The sequence below is a fragment of the Gadus chalcogrammus genome, chromosome 14, assembly GCF_026213295.1.
Source record: "Gadus chalcogrammus isolate NIFS_2021 chromosome 14, NIFS_Gcha_1.0, whole genome shotgun sequence".
Classification (NCBI taxonomy): Eukaryota; Metazoa; Chordata; class Actinopteri; order Gadiformes; family Gadidae; genus Gadus; species Gadus chalcogrammus.
Window position 1 is genome coordinate 24,686,405 of NC_079425.1, and position 17,344 is coordinate 24,703,748.

The window sequence follows — 17,344 nt, forward strand, 5'->3', positions numbered from 1 at the left end:
TATTGATTAGCCTAATCCATTGTTTTATTGTAAAACTTTTAAGATTTGACGTTGAACTATATATTTTGGGGAAGATCAATAAAAGCCGGTATTTGACGTCATTGCGGCGATAGTAAAACGGTGAGATTGCCCATTTATATTAAAACAACACTAAACTGTCGTTAATACTTAAACCAAGGAGTATTATGTTGGAATGTAGTCAACTCAATCTCATCTTTCTTCGGAATTTTCGTTGTAAACCTAATTTATAAGTGGATTTGGTCTTGCGAATCCAGCATGAACATTGCAATTACATAGGTAGGTACTTTCTCTCCGTCAGCAGAGCAGACCTGAGGCCTCGCTACATTGGCAATGAGGCACTGAACTTGCAGGGCACTTTCTGACCAGTAACACCGCGTTGCCAAGCGTTCATGTTCGTCTGGGTTATATACTTTGATCTCACAACCATGGAGCTGTGGCTGGGGAGGCGTTGATTGAGTCATTTTCCAATACCTTGACTCATTAGATTAGGAAGCTTGTGTGGCTAACTGCTTACCTTTCAGCTCATGAGGCTTTCCCAGTTCGGTCCTGTTAGCACAGCTCATGCACATACGCGTTATAAACAGGGCCGGCGGTAGCCAGGGGCCCACCCAATCAAAATTGAATCAGTAAATGTGGAAAAAAAGCAGGCACGGAGATCATGCAAGGGCAAAAATTGTGCATGCGTCACTGCTACCTATTATTTATATCTGCCCACCCTAATCATACTGCCTAGAACCGGCCCTGGTTATAAACAATACTATGCTAACAACATGCTCAATGATTAGATAAATTTGCACAAACAAAAAAAGTGTATTTCATACCTTTTATTTGAGAAAGAAAAAAATAATCGAATCTCACATTTCCTAAAAGCATCCTTGCAGTCATTCGTGTGAAAAAAAGTAGTTTCCTTTAAATGCTAATCAGCATGTATAAAGAGAGCTTGCATGTATCACTCAATGTTGAATGGCTGCCTCTCAGTTTGACCTGGCCCCCCCAACAGGTCACGGGTCAAAGCAAAATATGTCTGAGCTTCAAAAAATAAGTTCTCATTCATTGTTCCATGAACAGATTTCTCAGAATGTTCACTGCAAAAATGTATATGGAAAATAGTTTCGGGCATATTTGAGACACTTGGGCCCAAAACACCCATGTTATGAAACCACAGCATTGAATATATACACACTCACACCAAACCTTTAATGAACTCATTAAGGGTAACTCAAACATTTTAAATGAGCAAAATAAATGTGATTATTTAATTTAGCATTTAAAAAAAAAAGTACTTTGCCTGCTTGATATAAATATATTATGAACTATTTAAGACGGACTCGTTAACAGAAAAATTTAAGAAAAACAAAAATGGGAAAAAGTCTTAAAGATAGAAAAAGAAATTGAACTATTACATAGAGTCATCCCATCAAACATTCTGATTCCTGTCAATTAAACGTCAGGGCCGATGGCCGCAAGTCGGCCACACACTGCATTATATACGCAGTTTACTTTAACTAGTTCACGTCTCAGCACCTTCTGGGCGGCACAGTAATCAACCTAACCCAAACCATATGCAGGGGTCCCTACGACTGAAATGAGGAAAGAGCTCTTTGATTGCATTGCAGCCGATAATGTTTTCTAAGACATCCAGTTGTCATCGATTTACATACAATACCGAAGATGTGTCCTTATTCTAAAGCTGTCTGGGCAGATGCCTAAAAGTCTTTTAAAGCCAAGCAATTAAGTCAAGTTAAACAAGTCCACCCAAGTGCTGAGGGTCACAGGAACAGCCGAGGCTAACGGTGGGACAGCGCTCTATTCCCTGTCTCCCTCTGGTGGCCGCCGTGTGGTAACTGCAGGCTCAGCTCTGGGGAGAGTTGTCCTCCTTGCTGAAAGGCTGTGTGGATCCGGGCTTCACCCAGGAGAGGCCGGTCACCTGGACTCCCTTGTGCTGATCTTCTGGTCTTCTCTAGGAGAACGAGGGCAGCGTTACTGCTGGCTGACTGAACGGCGGCTGACAACAACAACCTCGACGTACACACAGACACACACACACCCCCAGGACCCGCTCGCCCCACACCCTTTGTTGAGCCATTCGGGGCCCTTCCAGGCCTTTCTATGGAATGCTGGAGCTCTGGTTAAAACAGGATCCAGAAAAATAAATCTAAAAAGATGGGCCATCAACCAAAGTTATTGTAGAATAATTAAACCCATCTCCCGAAATGACGCCACACTACTTTGTCATGGTTTTGAATGACGGAAGCTAAAATGATTGACATCTGGAGTGAATTAAAGTAAATGGTGGTGAATAGAATCAGGATACTAGTTATACAATGGTTAATTTAGAGAACAACTTACTTTATGGGCAAACATGCGCTCCTTGGCCTCATCGTGGACAGCCGGGTTCCACGGAGAGAAACTAGAGAACAAAGTGGTTTTTAGAGATGTTCAAATAGCATTTTTTCCTTCTCGATTCCGATCCTTGAACATGACTATCGGCCAAAACCGAGTATAAACCGATAAAGCATCTAGCATTGTAACTACTAATAGCACTGGTTCTTATTGAAGGGTTCTCTTAAGATGACAGCCACGTTCTATTTCATTCCTACTGACCGCCAGAGGCGGTGCTTTAGCACTGGATGTTCCATCTCGCGCATGCGCAGGTCGAGTAATTATACCAAAAAAGTCACCTGTGACACCTGGGTGACCCGAGAAAGCCTTTATATTCCGGAGTCACCCGAGGTTCTGTTCCTTCTATTTTCTCGCGGTAGCGTACTAGCAGGACACACAAACATTGTTTGTTGTAAGAGATACCATATTAGCTTGTCGCAAGTAGCCTTGTAACCCAAGGGTTGGTGCCTCGATTTGACTTCGTCCACCAAGGGCTGCGACTTGCAATTTGTTTGATTTCGGCAGGGGTGAGTAAAGTGTGTAGGCTACGCGTAGTCGACTATCCGTCGGCTAGCGCGGCAGCTGATTTCACCTTTCTACCCTTTGCTTTAATTTGCTTAGAGCATTAATTGGCGGCTAGTTTGCAGTCGCTGTGTATTCTTTCGGTCTCGCACCGTTTCTCGGGTGCGTTCGCCTAAGCCCGGTTGCTCATTTGTATGCGCCAGTGCGCGGCTTGGGGTCCAAGCCGCCGTCACTGTATTTATTTAGCCAGTTGCGCTCTTTGATTAATCGCCAGTGAGTGGCTTGGGCTTCCAAAAGCCGTCACTGTATTTTCCTGGCGTCGTCACTCTATTGTCGGGCGCATTAATGCTCGGGTGCTCTCGCCTGTAGCTCGATTGCCTAGCCTGTGTTAATTTGCTCTCCAGTGGGCTGCTTGGATTTCCAAGGCTCGCCGTCACTGTGTTGTTGCCGGGGTGTCGCGTCGCGTCGTTGCTCGGGTGCCCTCGCCTAAAGCTCGATTGCCTAGCCTGTGTTAATTTGCTCTCCAGTGGGCTGCTTGGATTTCCAAGGCTCGCCGTCACTGTTATTGTCGGAGTGTCGCGTCGCTCTGGTGCTCTCGCCTGTAGCTCGCCGTCACTGTTATTGTCGGGCTGTCGCGTCGTTGCTTGGGTGCTCTCGCCTAAAACTCGATTGCCTAGCCTGTGTTAATTTTCTCTCCAGTGGGCTGCTTGGGTTTCCAAGGCTTGCCGTCACTGTTATTGTCGGGGTGTCGCGTCGCTCGGGTGCTCTCGCCTGTAGCTTGCCGTCACTGTTATTGTCGGGGTGTCGCGTCGTTGCTCGGGTGCTCTCGCCTAAAGCTCGATTGCCTAGCCTACTGATTAATTTGCTTGCAATTAATTTGCCGACATGCTAAGCGCCCATAGTTGTGTCGCCTGCGTGGCCTCCCTGCAGGCGGAGGATGGCCATGACCAGTGCCCTGCGTGTCTCGGGGTTGAACACCTCAGGGAAGCAGTGTCAGATAACCCGTGCATGAACTGTAGTTTCATGCCTCATGCACTGAGGCTAGCTAGGTTGGCTGAGGTGGAGGGCAGACCAGGGTTGCCCCCTTCTGGTCTTGGTCAGATTAAAGCCCTCCTACAGAACCTCCAACCAGCTCAGGGTGTACCAGCCGCGGCCCCTGCGGCTGCGCAACCCACTTATACAGAGAATGACCTGCTGTCTACAGCTGCGTCCTGTAGCCTCTTTGCAGAGGAGGAAGAGCAAGCGTCCCTTGCCTCTCAGGCGTTCTCTCAAGGGTCTTTGAGCTGCTCGGCTAGAGGGTCAGTGTCCGGCCGAGACACTGTTAGACCAGCCGTGCGAATGGCCCTGGCAAGGCTGGGGTTGGATGAAGCTCCTGTTTCATCTGCACCATGCACTTTTTTCCACAGGCCGCTCAACCTTCCGTTTTCTCTTTGCCCCCCTCTGAGCCGTACATCGCAGAGCTTCATAGATGCTGGCCAGATTCAAGGGCTCTCTCCCAGCACACTAGTGATAGCAGAGGTCTGGCAACTATGGCCAATGCTGAGTCTTATGGCTTGGACCGGTTAGCTCCGATTGAGCCTGCTATAGCGTCCCTGGTTGTCTCCCCGGACGAGGCTCTGAGAACCGATGCGCGCTGCCCTCGGCCCCAGTGCCGGATTACAGATGGCCTCCTTACCAGGAGTTACAACATTGCTGCCCGTGTGGGACGTCTTGGGAATTCGCTTTCTCACATCGTTCTGGCGCTGTCTCAGACTATACGGGGGTCAGGTGCTGATCCTTCAGCACAGACCCTCAGTGATGCTTCACTGCAAACTTTTGCATACATGACTAGGGAGCTAGGCAGGTTAATGTCAACTGTTACGTTGGCGCGCCGCCAGGTTTGGCTGGCGCAGTCACCCCTGTCGGAGGTGTGTCGACGGACCCTCCGTTCTCTTCCAGTGGTCCCAGGCCAGACGTTTGGGCCAGCTGCTCTTCAGGCCTGTACGCTCCAGGTGTGTACAGGTTGGCCAGGCTAGCCCGCAGTTTGCTAGCTTACGGTGGGCACCTCTGCTTCATTCTAGGCCGGTGGCCTCTGCGGTACCCCGTGCCAATAGCTCTCAACCACGTTCAGGTGGACAATCGAGGGGCCAGCACTTCTCAGCATGGGCTGACCAGCGCCGTAGCTCTGCGCCGCGGGTGGCATTTCAGGCGCCAAGAGGTTCGGCGCCCAGTCGCCGCCCCCCCCAGGTAGGTACACACTATCCAACGGGTACATACTCCAATTCCGACGCCGGCCCCCAACTTTCAGCGGGATCAAGGTGACCGTGGTCACCAATCCCGACAGATCCCTGGTCCTGAGACAGAAAGTAGCCACCCTCCTTGGGAAGGGTGCTATCGAAGTAGTAGAACCACAAGAACAGCTCGATGGGTTCTACTCAACCTACTTTCTGGTACCGAAGAAGGATGGCGGGTTTCGCCCCATTCTGGACTTGAGAGGGCTGAATCAGTTCCTCAAGGTTCTTCCCTTCCACATGCTAAGTGTTGCGGACGTCCTCCAGGCTATCGCTCAGGGGGACTGGTTCGTATCAATAGACCTGAAAGACGCTTACTTTCACGTCCCCATTACCCAACGTCACAGGCGGTTCCTCCGCTTTGCTTTTCTGGGTAAGGTTTACCAGTTCAGGGTTCTTCCGTTCGGGCTGTCTCTGGCCCCGCGTATATTTACACGGTGTGTAGCAGCAGCCCTATCACCATTACAGGCCACAGGTATGGCGATACTGCCATACCTGGACGACTGGTTGGTCATTTCCCCAACTCGGGAGCAGGCGGTCAGGGACACAGCCATGCTCCTCAGCCATGTGGACCGGCTTCGCCTTATGGTCAACTTTACCAAGAGCAACCTTACACCATGTCGGGTTGTGAGCTATCTGGGGCTGGTGCTTGACTCGGCCATGCAAGCCTGCCTCTCTCCAAAGCGCGTAGCTACCATTCTGCAGCTGCTACAGCGCTTCAGGCGGGGTAAGTTGCTGGAATACAGCCTCTTCCTTCGACTGATAGGTATGCTGACCTCAGCATCCATGGTGGTCCCACTAGGCCTTCTGGAATTGCGTCCCCTTCAGATCTGGGTGAATGGTCTCCACTTGGACCCCAAGTGGCAGAGACACAAGATGGCCAGGGTGTCTGGGCGGTGCCTTCGGGCCCTCAGACCCTGGAGAGAGAGGGCATACCTGATTGCGGGGTCACCCTTAGGGAGGATAGCTTCCCGGCGGGAGGTTGTGGAGACGGACGCCTCCCTTTCCGGCTGGGGTGCAGTATGGCAGTGTAGGACTGTCAGAGGCCAGTGGGATGCCCAGCAGAGACTGGAGCATATAAATGTGCTGGAACTCCTTGCGGTGTTCTTAGCTCTCAGGCACTTCCTTCCAGTTCTGAGGGACCGACATGTTCTTGTCCGGACAGACAACACCTCCACAGTCTACCACGTCAACCATCAGGGGGGCACCAGATCGAGGCAGAGCCTGCGGGTCACGCAAAGGCCCCTTCCGTGGGCGTTCCCCCATTTTCTAAGCCTGAGGGCTGTCCATGTTCCAGGTGTCCGGAACACAGCGGCAGACCTTCTCTCTCGCCAAGGGCCACCCCCCGGAGAGTGGAGACTCCATCCGGAGGTGGTGGGTATGATTTGGGACAGGTATGGCAGGGCAGTGGCGGATCTCTTTGCTTCCGAAGAGACCACCCACTGTCCCCTTTGGTTCTCCTTGGCGGAGAGGACCAGTCCCCTAGGGCAGGACGCTCTGGCTTATGCTTGGCCAGACAGCCTGCTTTATGCATGTCCCCCAATTCCCCTTTTACTGGCAACGCTGGACAGGGTCCAGCGTGGCTGTCACAGCCTACTTCTGGTGGCTCCACATTGGCCAGGAAGGCCATGGTTCCCACCATTACTGAAACTCCTCAACGGAGAGCCTTGGTGCCTCCCAGAGAGACAGGACCTTCTGTCTCAGGTAGGCGGACGCATATGGCACACGAATCCTGGCCGACTGCGGCTGTGCGTGTGGCCCCTGAGAGCCAGGACCCACTGCTGACGTCTTGCGACCAGTCAGTGGTCCTTACTATTTTTAGTTCAAGGGCACCCTCCACTAGGTTGCTCTATGCAAACAGGTGGAAGTTGTTTTCACAGTGGTGCGTGGCGCGGGGCGAAGTCCCGGAGACCTGCTCAGTGGTAGTGATACTACACTTTCTGCAGTCTGTGTTGGACAACAGAAGAGCTGCGTCTACCCTGCGTGTTTATATGGCCGCGATCTCAGCCACACACGCAAGGGTGGATAACCAGACGGTAGGGTCCCACTACCTAATCAGGCAGTTTCTGAAGGGAGCCCAGAGGCTTCAACCGCCGCGATCCCTGAGGGCACCATCATAGGACCTGAAAGTAGCTCTGAGGTCCTTATGTCTACCCCCATTTGAGCCACTAAGTCAGGCAGACCTGACGCGGCTGTCCATGAAGACGGCATTTCTCCTTGCCATTGCAACTGCAAAACGGGTCGGTGAACTCCATGCCTTGTCAGTAAGCCAGGCGTGTTTGCGCTGGCACGCAGATGGGTCAGGAGTGGTGCTCTCCCCATCATGTAAACCAATCATCGAGTTGGCTGCCTTCAATCCCCCAGGCTCTCCAGGGGGTGCAGAAAGAGTGTCAGACCTGTTATGCCCGGTGCGGGCACTGAGGGCATATGTTGAAGCGACAACCAGCTTGCGTAAGACAGATAACCTCTGTCTGTTACGGGGGCTGCAGGAAGGGGGCTGCCCTGTCAAAACAGAGACTCTCCCACTGGGTTGTGGATGTGGTCTTGAATGCCTATAGGGCACAGGGGTTCCCTGTGCCCTTGGCCGTTAAGTGCCACTCTACCAGGAGTATGGCTACATCATGGGCTGCCTTGAAGGGGGTTCCACTTCAGGACATTTGCTCCACGGCTACATGGTCCTCATCATGTACGTTTGCCCGATACTACAGGGTTAATGTCGCTGCTCCTCATCCTGTGGCGACGGCTGTCTTGTCGACGGCTTCGAGCCCTTGATTGAAGTGAGCACTCTTCGTGACCTATTTGGTATTAGTCATCCAGTGCTAAAGCACCGCCTCTGGCGGTCAGTAGGAATGAAATAGAACGATAGTTACGTATGTAACTACGGTTCTATGAATTCCGGATGACCGCCAGAGTTCTCTGTCACTCAGACTTCTCAGATTCCGCGAGAAGATCCAGTTGGAACAAAACCTCGGGTGACTCCGGAATATATAGACCAGGGGTGCCCAACCTTTTTTGACCCAAGATCTACTTTTCAAGCAGCAGTGGGGGTTTCATTCCGTCTGCGCACGGCACCTTCTCAACGATAATCAATAATCTTCCTCCCACTCAGGGTGAAAATGCTAGGTCTTAGCTTGTTTCCCCTCAGCCATGCCAACGTTTAGGAGTGTGTAACTACTGTTGACGGCTTTCAACTACTGTTAACAGCACATGCGCTACCGCGCGTATATGTCCCGCGCAAATTTAATTTTATTAAAAAAAAAAAAAAAATTTTTTTTTTTTTTCTTCACCCCTCGCGATCGACTTGGGATCTGTCGGCGATCTACTGGTAGACCGCGATCGACTGGTTGGGCACCCCTGATATAGACTTTCTCGGGTCACCCAGGTGTCACAGGTGACTTTTTTGGTATAATTACTCGACCTGCGCATGCGCGAGATGGAACATCCAGTGCTAAAGCACCGCCTCTGGCGGTCATCCGGAATTCATAGAACCGTAGTTACATACGTAACTATCGTTTTGTCGGTTCACTTATTGGAAACACTTTTTTTTTCAGAACTAGATCATTTACATTTATCTATAATTATAATAATGCATTTGTATTCTTGTAGTTAAGCGTTCATGCATCCATGTTTTACAGACTTGGTAGCTTGGTCGGAGATAGAGCACGGAAACCCGACGGTACCTTGAGATTGACGCCATGCAAGCGAGCGATGGAGGACGTTCAATTTGATAATAGTTTTTTTTATGTGATCGTGGCCTTTTTTGTGAATTTATGAGGTTATGATTGAGCCTCTTGTGCTCGCAGTTAACCTGCGCTTGTTGCGCTAATCGGTTGACAATTCCAAACTGCCTTGAATTCGTTTTATAAAGGCGTGCTTTCATTTTACAAACGTAAACGTGTCATTACTAATGTGAGAGAAAATTGACTTTAACTGTGTCGGGCTCGGGTTGGACTCAGACATATATATCTTGATACCTTTCGAGTTCGGGTCGGGCTCGATTACTTCCCTGCCGGACGCGGGCCGGGCTCGGACAGAAAAATGCGGCCCGTTCCTCGCTCTAGTCGGAGATGACGCGTTTCCCATTCAAACTTTCCACCTCCGACCATTAACGAACGCAGCAGAACACTGTGTTTGAGATCATCTTTGCCTGTGTAGTAAAGGAGCTAGTAATGTGGTGTATCGGCGCATAGACTTGCATACTCGCCGATACAAAAGGCAGTATCTGAGGAATTTCCGAAACATGGCATCAGTATCGGAACAACTCTAGTGGTTTTACTTTATGACCCTGACCCCTCGGTGCGTGTTGTCCTCACCACCGTGGTGGGATGCAGACGAGCCGCTCACCTTATTGCATATGGATCGTCGATTTTGGGTTGGTCAAAGAGATGGCTGTTGCATAGCTTCACACTGTCCACCACCTTACTTTTGAACAGCTGTACATCTTTGTCATACCTGAGTTGAACAATGGGACAGCAGTGGAGAGATCAGTAACTACGGAGGTAAGATGCACAACTTATAATGCATAAATGTTCTCATTACAAGGTTCATGTGTACAACTCCATACTTGCCATTTAGTTGACTATTGTTCCAAAGTAGTACTTTTGTCTAAACTAAGTCTGTGGCCAAAATGTGTAATCTGTAGCCAAAATGTCTGACCATTAACATTTAGCAGAAGCTTTTATCCAAAGAGACTTACAATAAGTACATCGTCAGAAGCCAGGGAAAGAACAATACATCGCTGTCGGTACAGTAAGGATGTTCACAGAACCAAGTACCAAGGACTAACAATGGCTAGGTTAACCCATTCCCCGTACACAACAAAGATAGCTAGGGTGAGATGCTAAGTAGTATTTTTAGGTACCAGAACGTACAACATACAATAAGTGCCAGCCCAGGCCTGCTCTTGACCTACATCATCAATGCTTTGGACAAAAACATCTACTAAATGACTGACAGGTAAACCCTTCCAGGTGATAGGAGGTGTGTCAGGGACTCACAGCACAGCAGCTTCTGGGTTCAATGGCTCCGTGGTGTTGATCTTGTAGAACACCGTACGCGCATACATCAACACCTGCCAGATGTGGTTGTGGTTCCGTCTGCAGGACACAGAAAGACATGAAGGTTCTAGACATGGAGACGTTCTGCAAAATGGATACTTGTATCCCCCCCAGGGTCATACTGGGCCTTTTTGTAAGGCTGGCAGTACACTGGGTAAAATGTACTTCAACGAAAATGTGTTTTGAGGGAAACACCCAGAAAAATACCTTGTACTATGCGTACATGTCATGCGTGCCCAATTCTGCAACAGGAAAATATCAATAAAAATACTAGGGAGGATATACGACTTCTCCAGGGGAGACATCTTTGTATGTAGTAAGTGTACATACAGAATCAAATGGTCCTGTGACACAATTCTTTATAAGTAGGCCAGTGAATTCCAGTGAGACCAACGGATAAATGGGCTACAGAACGGGCTTGAACGTATTTGACTCCTCACAGCCACCTAGCGGCTCCACTAACAATGGCCAGACACTATGAATCAAGCAGGCTGTGTTCATTAATCAAACATGAACAGAACTCAGGGAAGATGATCCGATCCACACCTCCATTTAGTAAACGCTCTGCGGACGTCAAGCTCTCCGGAGACTGGGTCCACCAGTGGATGGAAGACTGGGATGTCGAAGACCACTCGCTGAAACACAACGCAGGCAAACAAACTGTTCACAGGCAAACCTTGGAATGTCCCTCTAAGGTACAATTTAAATGTCACATTTGACTACAGTCAAATACACATGAATGAACGGTTCTCCAACCAGCCGAGACACGGACTGGTCTAACCGGTCTCTCGAACGATGTCTTACCAGTCCCTTTCGCAAGAGTCTGGCCTTTTGCCATGAGCAGTTGATCCGGAGCCATGCCTTGACAGACAACGCCTTCACCAAATCAGACTTACGTAATGACAAGCAAGCTGAGCTCATTGGAACCCGCACAGAAGGACAGCAGACTAAACGATAAATATCACAATATGCTTATGAATTAAAAACTCTGAAATGAATCATTGCCCAGCCCTAATCTGTAAGAAAGGCTTCATAACCTGTTTTGACGCAGTCTGAAGCGTGCATGAATCAACTGCCTCATTTAGACCATCATCAAGGCTTCACTCCGTTAACAGTTTGGTTGACTAGCTACAAGATTACACACAGGCTGATATTTTAGTAGCCTATAATAAATGTGGGGATGACGATGGAGGTTTTATTAAATGATACGTGTGCAGGCAGATGAACAAAGATAAGGCTCAATAGGCCAATCTATACAGAAATCTAAATGAGCAGAGTGCACGGCACTTTGTCTATCATCTCTTTTGCATTATAACCCGCCTCCTAGAACAACAGCAGACTCTGATTGGTCATTGTAAGCTGGATGGCAAACAGCTGGACGAATCCCAGACCTCTACAAGGAAATCATCACTTCTGTGCAGAGGCGGGCGTTAGCCATGCAAACCGACCCAAGTACATTTAATATTAAGTCAGGTTTACGGTGAATTAGGAAACACGTCGTATAGACGCAGGTAGGGGAGGCGCGGGCCTTTCGATGCCTACAGTTTGTCTATGGACTCTGGGGATTGAACCCACTCTCTGTCGACCGGGAGGACAGCCCCCTTCCTGATCCTCATCCTGCACCCAGACCACGATGTGAACGAGGAGGCGTACTACTCACAGGACACTCCCCGTCGGGATAGTTATCCGGGATGTACACAGTGAATTTAAAGACGCCGTCCTGGTACAGGCCGTGTCTGATGAAGATCACTCCGAACCACACTGAAAAGACAACAACAAAGCACAGCACGGCTTGACGATTCAACAGCGCTGTTTTAGATGGCGAGATTTGGAGCCACATTGGTTGACAAAATATCAAAGACTTGCATGAAATAAATGCTTTACATTTCTACTTACTTAATGCAGACTTGTAGGACGGCTGGACGTATATTCCTGGCAGCTTCTGCTTTATCACAAGTGTGCTGCAGAGATCAAAGACCATATTAACCGACACAGACCATAAACCACGGTTACGGGTAAAGCATTTCAAACAGCCCATATTATACCACCAGGTGTGAATGTGATTAGCCATTACAAGAAAATCCGATTTTTCTTGTGTTTTCGTGACATCACAAGTGGGCGTGGCCACCTAGAGGTATGACGGATGGACCAGCCTACCCAGAGGAATTAAGCAAATGCTGCTCATCTATCCATCATACATCTAGGTGGACCCTCCCACTCGTGATGTCGCTAAGGCACAGGTAGAAGGCAGAATTTCAAACGGCTCGTAATCGCACCCACACCTGGTGGCATAACAGGGGCCCACTGAAGAAGGCCTGAACCAACCGGAGCACCGGCGCCACTTACAACTCGGCCAGCAGTGAGTACTCCAGGTAGAAGGGCCCGTAGGAGGCGTGCGTGCCGTTGGTGGCCGGCGGCACCATGGCCGTGGCGGTCAGCTTGGTGACGGGGGCGGCGTTCTTGGGGATGGCCGGGAGCTGCTTCTTCCCGAAGGAGAGGCGGGCGGGGCTGGCCCGGGGCTCGCCCTGGCTGCCCTGCTCCTCCCCATCGTCAGCTCTCTGCTGGGGGGGGAGACACACAGGTGAACACGTGGAGGTGGACAACCAGCTGTGTCTCTCCGGTTGTAGCTTAACATGAGACCATACGTAATTTATTAATCAATAAGTTAATAAGTGAAAATAAAATATGACACTAAATATGAGCAGTAGAACTGTGGATGCAAACCTAATTGTTAACATTGATTGTTGAGGCAAGACATTACTGACAGCTACTTAATTGACACATTCTTGGCCACTGAGTATCCAGTACCGTACTTGCTACACTGTCGAAACTATAAATGTGACCGGCCAACTAACCAGGCCAATTATGAAGGTATTATTGTAGCAAAAGTCTTAAGCACCTGTGCCTGCAGATTTTGTATGCGTACACTAAAGTCACAAATGTGTAACAGTCAATTTGAAGTCCTAAATATTTATTTTGCATGTGTACTCTAAAGTCACAAATGTGTAACAGTACATTTGATGTCGTAAATATTTTTTCTACCATTGTAAACACTTCTACGAGTTCACAAGTCTTTGTTACAGGTGCACAAATCCTATTCTGCGTATTACAACTTCTAAGAGTCATGCACTTGACACTTTTGCTACAATCATTGTAGCGCAGTTGGTGCAAAACACATTCACACACCCGCGTTTCATAATCTGAGAACATGCACAAAAGTTGTGCATTCGTAAACCCAAATGTGAACTAATGCATCAGAAGTTGTGAAAGTCTGTGAAATATTTCCTCACAAATGAAATTATATAGATCGTTATGTTCAATTAGGATTTTAATGAGTACAAGTCCATCGATACAACTGCTAGAATCTGCTGCTACGAGTCTGAGCTGTTGTTTTTCTTGCGGATACTTTTGCAACACGTCTATCAGAAGTGATTTGTATCCGTATGAAGCAGAGCGTCCGTGGGCGGGACAAAATTGCAGCGTTAACCAATGAAAGTCCCCGGCAGGGGCTGCATTTTTCAAACTCGGTGGGACCATCCAAGCAAACTCTTACTTTCTGGAGGCTTGAAAGTAGACAAGAGGGCATCCTACACGACGGAGTTGGGTATCTTACATTATGTCAAATTAAATCAACTGAATTCCTCCCAAATTATTGCATTAACATGCCGCAAGTGTCCTCCAATGTATTTTAATGGTCTGCTTGGATGGTCCCAGTGTAGTTTGAAAAATCCACCCCCTGCCTGCGACTTTCATTGGTTACTGCTGCAATTTTGGCCCGCCCACGGACGCTCTGCCTGATATGGATACAAATCACTTTTGCTACACATGTACCACCTAGACGTGTTGCAAAACTACCTGCAAAAAAACCTACAGCTGAGACTTGCAGGAGCAGATTTGAGCAGTGGAAACGATGGACTTGTGCTCGCTCATTAAAATGCTGAATCAACTTAGCGTTCTATATCATTTTATTTGTGGGGAATTTTTCAGGTGTGCAACTTCTGATGCATTAGTTCACATGTGGGTTTACGAATGCACACATTTTGGGCATGTTCTCGGGTTACGAAACACGGGTGTGCGAATGTGATTTGCACCAACTGCGCTGCAATGATTGCAGCAAAGGAGTCAATTGCATGACTCTTTGAAGTTGTAATGCACAGGATAGGATTTGTGCACCTGTAACACAGACTTGTGAAATCGTAGACTCTAGTATTTAGTTTTTACAATGGTAGAAAAATTATTTACGACTTCAAACGTACTGTTACACACATTTGTGACTTTAGAGTACACGTGCAAAATAAATATTTACGACTTCAAATTGACTGTTACATATTTGTGACTTTAGTGTACGCATACAAAATCTGCAGTTACAGGTGCTAGAGACTTTTGCTAAAATAATACCTTCATAGCCAATGACCCAGGAAGGTCAACCTGAGTACAACAGCCTATGCATTCAGACTCACTAACAGTGCAGGGAAACAAAAAGGCAGTCTCGCTCTTTGACTGACTTTGGTTTGGCAGGACCTCTGAGGCAACATGACGACCAGAGAGGAGCACGCTACCCTCACCCCATGTGAGTGACGGTCGGGGCAGCCCTAACTCTGAGCCTAGGAATAGCACTCACCCAGGAACAACAGTCGGTAACACAGCTATGGCTGGAATGCAGTCTGAGTACGGGGCTCTGAACCAACGATGCCGTCTTGACATTCACAAAGCCAGGGATTGTTTTTTTTGTAAAAAAAGTAAGGGTGTGGCAGGTCGATTTCAGCACTTGCAGGAGGTCTGCCCTCATTCCCCCCCCCCCCAAACAGCACATGCATGCCAACTATCTGGGGAGTCAGGAAGACATTGTCACAGCTGTGGGAGCTTAAAGCAGCAGCATTGCAGAAGGAAAAGTTGATCTGTAAAAAGATTTGAGCAGTCTCTATTTGTTTATCCTTACATCAACTTGAGACAATGGTATTTACATGGGGAGTTGATCAAGACCAAATACTTTCAACCCAAGAAAGCTTGAGGTCTATATAGGTTCAGTGGTATTTAATTGTAAAATAACAAGGTAAAGAAATAAACTATTTAAAGAAGGGTAAAGAAGAGTTAGAAATCAAATATTAAATTGTGTTCTTGTCTTTTTATCACAACTCTGTACAAATATGACTTGGTTCACACCAGCATAAACTGACAATGTAGAAAACCCATGCTATGCAATTCCATAGCATTAGATAGAATGGATGTGCCTCATACTACAGTTCATTGTGGAGGTGAAGAACTGCGTGTTTTAAGCTGCCAGTGAAAATGACTCCCATGTGAATGTCATAAGATATAAGCCGCACTCAAATCTTAGAACAAAAACTTCCTGAAAAAACAACAACAACAACAACATTGTCACAGATACCAATACCAAGATCAAACCGAAGCAAACAGTGAAACAGGTAAGGAAGCTGCACTGGTTGCATTGCCATGTGGAGGTTCACCTTGCGACTGGTGCTGGTAGACATGCTCCAGAAGGGGTTGACGCTCATCACCTGGAGGTAGAACCTGAGTCCCTCGTTCACTATGTGGGTCCCACGACGACCAGTGCTGCTGCTGCTGCCATCCGAGGTCGAGTCTGATAATCAAATTGACCGGTTTAGCAAATCAGACCACCAGTAACCAAAACATATTAAAAGCGACTGACTGATATTGGGTTGGGAGAGGATCTACCTGCCAATCTGCTAAGGCACAAAGGCAATGCGTTTCTAAAGGGCTGATTATGGTTCCAAGTTGACACAACGCAAGGGGGTTTACGGACCCATCATGTCTTTGTGGACCCTCCTTGCGTCCACCGCAAGGGTCTGACGTGCGCCTACCAAAAATTTGAACCTTCCGTCGCCTCACAGCAGCAAGGGCTGTGATTGGTCCGCTAACTAAAACCCGAGGAAGAACCAAAACAGGATCCCAACTGCGTCGAAACATCTGCCTCGACTTGGAACCATTATCAGCCCTCGAGTCAGACTACGGACTACATTGTGATTAAGGACATTGTGTCCCTAAGAACAAGGACCCAGCCTCCTCCACCTGTAATACGGTGGGATCATTCTGTAGTAACATGACATGGTGATAAGACGGTGAGGACTGCTGGCCTCAGCCGCTCCCCCACCTGGACAATGGGGTGATCATGCTGCTGTGACAGGTTGATAGCATGTGTGATGACAGGGTGAGGACCGCTGGCCTCAGATAATGGGTGATCATTCTGTTGTAACATGATGACATGTTGATGACAGGGTGAGGATTGCCGGCCTCAGCCCCGGCCTTTAGAGCCTCCTCTACCTGTAACATGGTGTGGTTATTCCGTTGTAACAAGGCGATATGGTGCGGACATGTTGATGACAGGGTGAGGACGGCTGGCCTGAGGTAATGCGTGATTACTCTGTTGATGACAGGGTGAGGACGTTTGCCCTCAGACCGGGGCTTTAAAGCCACTCAACTAGCTGCAGCAGAACACAACACTAGCAACACTTAGCTTCACATGCGAACTTCGATACAAATTGCGATTTAAACGTAGTCGAAAAGGTTCAACAACGAGGCTGACGGTGACACGGTGTCATGTTGACACGGTGTCCTGTTTTAAACCCCCGGTGTGCAGCAGTAGCTCAGCTGCTCCATCCAGGTCACCCGACGCTAGAGGTAGCACAGCGAGCTAACAGGCAGAGCTCACCGAAGTAGCGTTTAACGTCAACGTGGACGACAACCACTCGACTCACCGTCCGCTGCGAGGTGTTCACCGGGGGGGAGATGTCAGCCTCCGGGCGGATCCACTTCTCTCCGTACGGCCAGAGGTTTTCCGAGCTGTCACCCAGCTAACACAGGCTAGATAGCTGTTTTGCTAACTAAGTGATTTGACAGAGGAACCGGAAGTCAATGTTACTCTTTGAGGGGGCGTTTCAAATCCGGTTTGAGCGCTGCTATTGGCTGGATGCCGATGGTTGTTCTGCTAACAAAATATTTCGTTTAGTGCTGACATTAACTAAATCCAGCAGACTGTTTCACATTATAATAATCAGAATAATATTATTTGTATTTTGTATTATCCTTTCTATTGTTATAGTGTATTGCATT

General features: G+C 48.4%; 1 protein-coding gene across 2 annotated transcripts; it reads right to left on the bottom strand.

Annotated features, from left to right (window-relative positions):
* Positions 1-803: 803 nt before the first annotated feature.
* aktip (akt interacting protein) lies at positions 804-17,131 on the bottom strand. 2 transcript variants are annotated; one of them, XM_056607790.1, is made up of 10 exons: positions 16,990-17,131; positions 15,721-15,854; positions 12,599-12,813; positions 12,149-12,213; positions 11,913-12,013; positions 10,799-10,887; positions 10,193-10,291; positions 9,540-9,647; positions 2,371-2,431; positions 804-1,981 (listed from the first exon to the last, which is right to left on the bottom strand). In XM_056607790.1, exons 2-10 carry the CDS (start codon positions 15,766-15,768, stop codon positions 1,874-1,876), a joined length of 894 nt encoding a protein of 297 aa, XP_056463765.1. In that variant the 5' UTR covers positions 15,769-15,854; positions 16,990-17,131; the 3' UTR covers positions 804-1,873. The 2 variants fall into 2 exon arrangements, with proteins under 2 accessions (XP_056463765.1, XP_056463766.1); XM_056607791.1 differs by having other exon boundaries at positions 805-1,981; positions 12,599-12,810.
* Between the last annotated feature and the right edge of the window lie 213 nt (positions 17,132-17,344).